The following is a 9,119-nucleotide window of genomic DNA, read 5'->3' as shown; positions in this document are numbered from 1 at the left end:
GTAATTAATTAATTAATATAATATATATATATATATATCTCAATACATTTCAGTCTTTTTATTTACAATTGTTATCATTTATTTAATCTGAAATGGAAAACGAAACCACATTTCTTGATGGGATAAATAAAGTAATCTAAGCACATTGAGCACATTGTAAAACCAAGTCCGTTAAAAAAGTGTGATGGCGTTACAACTCAATAACATTGGAAAACAATGCATTTCTGTCAGACCCTTTTTCTTATTTAATGTGTTCCTGATCAGTGATCCAGAGGGCTGTCTTTTTTTTCTCTATTTTAGAATAGGCAGAAGACCATTACAATGTTAAATTTCTCCGGAGACAGCGGCACTATGAGAGAACACGCAAACAGGTAATTTGTGGGCAGTATAGATGCATCTTCCCTCGCGTGGGCCGAGTCGAGCCAAACGAGACACGGGAATGAGATTGTCACAGGCAATTGAGTTTTCATTAACACTCTGTGAATCGGCTAATTTGTTTTTGAAATGGAAAACATTCTCTGCGAAATTTCCTCGTAGGAAATTGCAGGATTTCATGAGCAAAAATAAAAAAAGTGGTAGATGAGTTGTTTTAGCAATGCCTGAGAGTGGTGAGTGGCAGACGTACTGTATTTCAACAAACTGTTTATTTAATGAAATCCTAGCACCCTCTGCCTGACTGATTAAGGGTACAACTAACATATTTCCATTGTTGATGAATCTGCTTTTGTTTTTCTTAATTGTTCCCAATCCATAGTCTTTTATCTGTAAAATTTGAATAAGAGGTAAAACAAATGATAACTTGAAAAACACAATAATTTCCAAGAGACAAATGTAATACTTTTGAAATAAAAGTTTTATCTGACCAACATTCAATTTCCATTATTCAAAATGCCTGTGACCAACCAATTGAGGGTATCCATGAGCATGAGAGTTAGTGACAGCATTGGTGACACTGTGTTAAAAAGAGCAAGCTTGACCAAATGAGTGGGAATCCCACCCCATCAAACAAACAGTTCCTGCTACCTCTTTTTAATGATAGATTTGTCGCGAATTAATATTGAATCCCTGGGTAAAACTCAGCATGTATACAAAGAATTTCAACTTGGAGAGCCTGACACCAAAATGTGACATTTGCTGCAATTTTTTCAAGCTCATCAGTGTAGTCAGGGGTGAAAAGACAGCTTTGTGTTCATTTGGCTCTTAAAACCTGCAAATGGGGAACATGCCCAAAATGTTGCTTGGGTATCCACAACCAGTTCAAATGATTATATACCAATTCATTTGTATATATCCATTTAATCCACAATTAGTCTGCCATTTAATACAAGATTTCTTAATCCTAAAACTCTTAAAAACTGTCAGTAAATTGAGAATTTAACAGATCCGATAAAGAAAATAATATAGTTGTCCTAGTTAACAGGGGCATGCTGTTGAAACTGCTGAAAACATATGTATACATAATTTAAATTAAGATAATTCCTTCATAACTCACAAAGATGGACATGGACAAGAAATAACCAATTAGTTCTTCAATTTTGATGAATACAAATTAAACACACTATCATTGTTTGAGTCAAAAATGTGTTGGAAGGTAATGACTGAAACCTAGAAATAGTCTAATAATGTTTATGATCATACTGACCTTCAACATTTGTGTTGTGTTTTCACCGCATTGGCTTTGATTCATATGGGGAAAAGGAAAATTGTCTAAGTTAATAGAAACCTGTGTATTTTACATGGGATCTCCATCATCCTTCACCAGCAAGAATTAAAACAAAACCATATCATACACCGTACATGTAGGTCAACTCGTCTGGAATTGACAGCTAGGAGACTCCCCAGGCTCATCAACCAGGCATGAATAATCCATGTCCAGATTTCAATTAGCCTGCAAGCAAAACTCATCAGTGTGTGTGTGTGTGTGTGTGTGTGTGTGTGTGTGTGTGTGTGTGTGTGTGTGTGTGTGTGTGTGTGTGTGTGTGTGTGTGTGTGTGTTCCAGAAATAACCAACTTGAACACTGATGAGACAGAGACGGATGCTGGGCCTGGAGCTATTGCACATTTACAGTTGTCTATGTTAAGTAAAAACCCAAACCGGGTGAGAATTCCATCTGTTTCATCTTTCATCTCGCTTTCCGTTCTCTCTTATTTCTGAGACATCATAAGTGGCCTCGGTTTACCTTTGCTTAGTGCTACAGCATACAGCGTTCTGTGATCCAATTAGACTAAAAATAGCACTGCTGTTGGTTTGGAGGGTCTGGAAATTGCAAAGAATGCTCCGCTCTCCTTTTAGCACAGGAATCATGGTGAACCTATTTCTGTTGAGGTGCATGCACTACATGTAGATCATCTGTAATGTTTAATCATTCTGTCCTCCATGTTTTATTTTCAGGGGAAATCTTTCTCTTCAAATACCTGGAAAAAAACTATTTAAGCAAACAAGCGGTTCCGGATTTACTTTTCTAAGGCATAATATAGCAAACCGAATCAAAGAAGATTTATTTTAAAGCCTTACAATCAACATCACTGCTTCCAGCAAACAACAGCCAGTTTCCAAATAGCATACAAACATCCTCATTACCTATGCATTTTTTATATTTAATACTAGAATGCTCACACAACTAGAAAAAAATATGGGATATTTCCTTGGGAATCAATTATTTAGCCTTTGTTTTGATAGCAACCATAAAACTTAACATCCCTTTATGTCTGTGGTTGTGAACATGTTCTTATCACAGTCTAAGACAAGTAATGAGCTTGGCAATGAGAGAGCTGCGCCATGTTATTGTCCCAAGAAGCAGATTTATGAAGTACAACCATAAAGCATGACAGCCTGAACACATAGTCATAAATAGAGACTAATCTGGGGAAGCATGAACCTCCAGCCTCTTTCTCTGACTGCTGTGGAGGCTATAGAGAGGGAGCCATTGCTCAGGCAAATTAGATTACACAGTGTAATTGTGGAAGGGGCCACTTTAAAGACCATCTCATACTTGTGACGCGACTGTTCAATGAGCACTGTGTGTGTTTTGTTTGTGTGTGTCGTCACCACTGTCAGCAGTTCACATGGCTGACTTTTTTATGATCACATGTTGATGAAGTCGAGATCATACAAGAAACAGAACAAAATCAAGTATTTGTTTCGGGACAACCAAATCAAATACAACAAAGATTAATATCAAACTGTCTTGCACTAAAACAACTATTTCCTAATTTTTTTATGATACAGATTTTTATATAAAATCAGGTTTTGGCCCCTATGTGACCATCCAATGTATTCATTTGCTGGACCCAAGCAGTATTCCTCCCCAGGATAAGTACAGGATTCCTCTGGCTGTGGAATGCCGTTGGAGGTCCAGTGGCACGGTCAAAGGGTCATTAACTAAAGACTTGTGCAAACATGACAAACACCCAAAACCAGTTTGAAACCAGTTATTTTTCTCCCCTTCCTTCCATCATCACGTTTACTTTAGGAGGCACAATGCCAAGCTTTGGATTTGGATTTGTTGGTCATTTCCTCATGTCCAATGACTCTTTAAAATGACAGCAGTGATTCAGACGACCCCAGCCTCACCCTGGCATAAGTAGCTTCCAACCAATGTACTTGCAACTAATTATTATTAAAGTGAAGTCAAATTAGAGCTAAAAAAAAATGCTGTGGTTTAATCGATGAGTCTATCAACTGACGATAACTAGGCTATTCTATCAACTATTCTTCTTGTCCTTTTTTATTTTTCCGATCCCAAATGCTAAACACATGTGGTACCAGCTTTTAAAATGTTGGGATTTACTGCTTTTCTCCGTTTCATATGATCGTAAACGGAGTATCTGGAGGGTTTGGATTTTTGGTCAGAAAGCACAATGCATTTGAAGATGTCACGTTGCAGGCATTTGACTCAGAAGTGTATAGCTCATAGGATAGCCTAGGAATGCTTTGGGATTCTTAAGTTACAAAGATGTTGAAAAGGGCACATCTGAGCTTAAGGCTTCGCTGACTACACACTCCAGGGAGCCCACTACTCACAGGGAGGAGTACAGTGAGGTTGACTGACCTTTTTCACAGCACATGACTTAGACAACAAAGCAACAAAGCTTTGGGAAGAAACCTGCCATGCCAGAGAAATTGAAAAATACATAAGTCAGTGACATTCTTGACCTGTTTTTGGGTGTATATGATACACAAAGACCTCAAGATAGTCTCTGCAGCCATTATATCTGAAATGTACAGTAGAGAGTGACTATGCTGGTTTTAATAAGCGTTGAGATGTGTGGTTGCGTCATTGCCTATTCAGCTCACTGCAGGAAGTGGATGGACACCCCGCCGTAAACACTGTCCATCATAATCACATCACTTCCCACTGGAACACAAATTCACACCCGCCCTTCAACACGCTGTCCCAGCCAGCATTACACACCCTTTCACACAGACACATGGTGATGATGATGCAAACTCAGGGCTCAGACCAACAACTAAACCAGGCACCAAACTGGATCCATTTTAAATAAGTGTGTTCAAGAAAAAAGTGAAACTAGTAAACATTTACTTCCCCCAGCAAAATATTCAAAGGCTTTGTTGTTGTATAAGGACAATTATCTACATAGAAGTTGTTGGCAATGACCAATAAGGGAGCACACTATATATTATATAGGCATGCAAGAAAATTGTGTAAATGACACAATGTTGCATGTAAAAAGCAAGTAAACCAGGCATAATAGAGTAAGATACCNAGGTTTGAGGTGATACCGGTTCTGGTTTCTCGACAGGTTTCCGTGTGTCCTTTGTTTAACTATCTGGACGTGGTCCGACCCTTTATGACTTAGACGTTTCCATCGTCGAACCACACCTTCTTTCAGTTGACACTCGTTACATACATTGTTCTTCTCTTACTGCTTCTGTGACTATTAGAGGGAGCTAGACCCCACCGAGGTGCGTTCTAGCAGTGGGAAACCCCACGTTTACTCAGTGTCTTGCACTAGTAGTGGTACTCGTTACTAGGGTTTTGTACCTGTTACTGGTGTTTGTTTGGACGTGAGGTTGTGGACAGGTGTCTTTTATACTGATAACGAGTTCAAACAGTTGCCATTAATACAGTTAACGAGTGGAGGACAGAGGAGGCTCTTAAAGAAGAAGTTGCCAGAAATCTTGTTTGTTTGTAGGTGACCAAATACTTATTTTCCAACATAATTTGCAAATAAATTCTTTAAAAATCAGACAATGTGATTTTCTGGATTTTTTTGTTTCTCATTTTGTCTCTCATAGTTGAGGTATACCTAGGATGAAAATTACAGGCCTCTCTCATCTTTTTAAGTGGGAGAACTTGCACAATTGTTGGCTGACTAAATACTTTTTTGCCCCACTGTATGTGTTCCTATGCCAGATTTGTAACTGTAAATAAATGGATCTCAACAATAAAACCCGGTCATGAATGTTACAATTTCCATCAAGTGCTGAAGAAATTATAAATCAGAGCGAGGGGAGTGTGTATGAGTGTATTTGGATGTTGTTTACAGTGTTGACGTTGTGTGATTCAGGTGCAGGATGCAGTTCACGGTGTCACGATAGAGGAGTGCCAAGCCGCCCTCCAGAACCACAACTGGAATGTCCAGAAAGCTGTGCATTATCTCAAGGTGAGGGCATTCAATAGCAGAGTATGAACATTCTTAATGCACTATGCAGGTCACTAAAATCCTTCCTACATCTGCTGTTCATACTGGGCTTCTGTAGTTTTGATACTATAGCGAGCTTAACTGAAAACACTGATTTTTTTAAAACACTAAGCCAAAGCCTTTACAGCTTGCAAGGAAGCTAAGCTAACGGTATTTGAAGGTTCACTTATATCTGCTTTATTATCACTTTCTAAACTAATGTAATAGTAGCTAAAGCAGTTTAGCTGTTGAGCTAAAAGTACAAAAGTTAGCTAGCTAATGGTATTTCAAAGTTCACTTAGGCCTATATCTGCTGCAGTATCACTGTTTAAACTAATTAAACACTAGCTAAAGCAGTTTAGCTAAAAGTACAAAAGTTAGCTAGCTAATGGTATTTAAAGTTCACTTATATCCGCTGTAGTATCACTGTTTAAACTAATGTAACAGTAGCTAAAGCTGTTTTGCTGTCCAGCTAACGCTAATGAAGTTAGCTAGCTTAAATTATTTGAAAGTTCATATCTGTCTTGAAAACACTATCTCCGGATGCATTTCTTTACGAAGAACCAAAATAACTAGATCTTTGATTTTTAATCCCTGACATTTTGTAGATGTTTGTTATTTAATGTTAATGACAGCTTCTCTCTATTTTACCAAGTATTTGGAGATTCAAAGGATACATCTGATCATCTTTTACTGTTTTTTGTAAGTTTTCTTTGGTCCATAGTATTGAAGTACCTTATAATAATTAACATTCAAGGCATGAAATAAATGATTAGATGCAATGTCAGGAGCCATAAAACTAATATTAGTGTAACTTTGTTATATCAAAAGTACGCCGCTGCACAAGACAGGCAAACTGAGGTGGCAAAACAACACTTTATACAAAGAAAGTACCTCAGCATCTCATAGTTTGAGTCCATCAAAATGAAAGTGGATGCTTATTTTGCAGCAGTGCAATAACTGATAAAGTAGCTAAGTTCTAAGGGGTGACCATTGCTGTTCTGAGATCCACTGCATCTCAGAGTCCCTCTCTGTAGTCATTCAAAGTGTCTTAATGTCATTTTTGCTTTCTTGGTTCATCTAAAGTTAAGATTAGTGCAACTGTGTTGAACCTTAAGGGGAAATCATGTCATTGCTGCTGCAAAGAGCCGGCTATAAACACAACATAAAGAGTCACTGATGTGTCTACAGAAGCATTCAGCCTCCTCTCAGATGCGTTTGGGGCCACAGTGGCAGGATGGAAGATGTGTTTGGATGGCAGTGGGCAAAAGGGAACACTTGAGTGCTCCATAATAGTGGCAGCAAAGTAACAGAAGTGTGTGTTTGAACAGTAGGCTTAGCTAACATAAGATTCAAATAATGTCCAAATGTGCTTACTGGTGCTGTAATCCCACTGCGGGAGTGTTTCCTAAGACAGTACAGCTCTTTCACCCCACTGCTGGTTCTTCATACAATGGTGTTCATCTTGGTTTGTTCCCCGTGTCTCTCTAGGTGGAGCAGTTGTTCTGTTTGGGTCTGAGGAACAGGTCTGAGTGTCGTGAGCTGCTGGAGATGTGTGACTGGAACCTGGAGGTGGCCAGCACTCACATGTTAGATAACTATGGATCCACAACAAGACTAAGGTACTTTATTCTGGAGCTTTGTTAGCTGAACTGGGGGTCATGACTTTCAATTTCAACTTTTGATCGGCTGTCCTTAAGTCTTCTTTGCCAAACACAGGGTATATGCAGAAATCCTGAGGTCAAATTTAATACCTTTTTAAGACCTTTTTTAAGACCCTTTCCATACATTGTAAGACCTCATCGCAACTTTGAGTTCTAACCGGTTACATTGGCAACACACTTTACCTCACATTTACTATATTGATTGTAAGATAGCACAACTAAACAGAGTGCAGACAGACTACTGAAGCCTCCTCTCCACATGAACTTCAACCTCTCTGTGAAGGTCAGGTTTAATGCAGTATGCTGCTTTGTTGCTTCTGTACTCTGTGCTCTTTCATTCCAGTAAAACTCCTCAGAAACCAGTATTTGACCAATAAACAAAACAATTGACAAAACTTTGAACTATGAAATATATTAAACTTTGGTGAGCTTCAGCGGGGTAATGCCATATAGGAGCTCCCTCACAAATACCCAGGGGTTAAATTGGGGTGGGGCTGTCCGGGGCTAAGCCCTGGCACATAGGACGATGCTCTGACGTCATCACCCTCACACATTTGTCATATGTTTACAAAAAAGGATATATATGTTAAGACTTTTCTCGTTCTTAATATAGACTATATTAGGGTCGATATGTGTTGACTTTACTTTAAAATAGCAGATCTCTGTGACCGGATATAGTTTGGCTTAGACCCCGGCCCCTCGAGGACACATACGGTAAAACGAATACGCAAACGCAAAAAAGTCTTCCGTTCACACACATTCGATTCATTAATGTGTCCGTTCACACTAGACCGCTGGAAATGCTGGAAACGATGTAGTACATATGCCAGGCCTGTAAGTGGCGCTGCTGCCACCACAAAATACACCAAAAGCAGCGAAGAAGACCCCGGAGCATGGTTGCCATGGTTGCCCTTCTGTTTATTCTCCGCGGTGGACGGCGTGTTCTCCTGCTGTATATCTCTCAGGTAGTCCACCAGCAGATGAAAAACACCCACCTCTCCGCCTCTTCCAAGGGACGAGGGAACCGTGCGGCAGAGTTTCCGTTAAAAAAAATATTCCGCCGGTCAACATGTCCGTTAAAGTTTAAATCTTCTGTACAAAATTAGAAAAGTGCCGATCAGAGGTCTTCTTTGTTAATTATTGAGTTTTAAAACAAATTGATAACGACTCTGTTCTCTGTATAATAATATAATAATATTTAATAAACGGTGCCTGCCTCTCTTTCCTCCCCCTCTTCTGACAGCCCAGCAGCAGCAGGAGACGTGGGGAGAGGGAGGCGGGCTATTTCATCGTTATCAGAAAATGATCATATAGGGCTTACACACGGAGCAGTTGGACCCCCAGAGCGTTGCGTATGCCGGTCTACCCACCTTGGGACCCGTTACCGTAGTCGTTTAGTTCCCCCCCCCCCACAGAGCGGAGCAAGGCAACGAAACTTAAAATAATAAGCAGCATTTTACGGGCGCGCAAATTCAATCTAAGCCGTCCCGAAATTAATGTGGACCGTCCCAGTTCGTCGTATATATAATAGGTTTCATGTTTGGTCGTTGCTGGGGTTCTTCTTTTTTGTTTTCTTGTGTTTTTGAAAATGCCATTTAATACTTTGTGTAGTGTGCCCTTAATTGTGTCGGCTAAATTGTGATTGTATCAACTTATTAATACTTTTTAAGACCCTGCGACCATCCGTTATATTATTCATTGCCAGAGTACATGTGTTTTACATATGTTTTTATATATAGTATTTGTCATTTCCAAAAATAAGATAGTTGATAATTGCTATTTTGAGCAGAAAATGACACCCTTACCTAG

At 39.3% G+C, this 9,119-nt stretch overlaps 1 protein-coding gene across 1 annotated transcript; it reads left to right on the top strand.

The window, feature by feature from the left end:
* The first annotated feature begins 888 nt into the window (after positions 1 to 888).
* Positions 889 to 7,371, top strand: LOC104950889 (activated CDC42 kinase 1-like). The gene is made up of 3 exons (XM_010777489.1): positions 889 to 930; positions 5,533 to 5,628; positions 7,138 to 7,371. Exons 1-3 carry the CDS (start codon positions 889 to 891, stop codon positions 7,291 to 7,293), a joined length of 294 nt encoding a protein of 97 aa, XP_010775791.1. The 3' UTR covers positions 7,294 to 7,371.
* Positions 7,372 to 9,119: the final 1,748 nt, after the last annotated feature.

Source organism: Notothenia coriiceps, unplaced genomic scaffold (assembly GCF_000735185.1).
Source record: "Notothenia coriiceps isolate Sejong01 unplaced genomic scaffold, NC01 NC01_scaffold00000339, whole genome shotgun sequence".
NCBI lineage: Eukaryota > Metazoa > Chordata > Actinopteri > Perciformes > Nototheniidae > Notothenia > Notothenia coriiceps.
The sequence above is the reverse complement of the archived record's forward strand: the minus strand, read 5'-3'. Positions and strand labels throughout refer to the sequence as shown.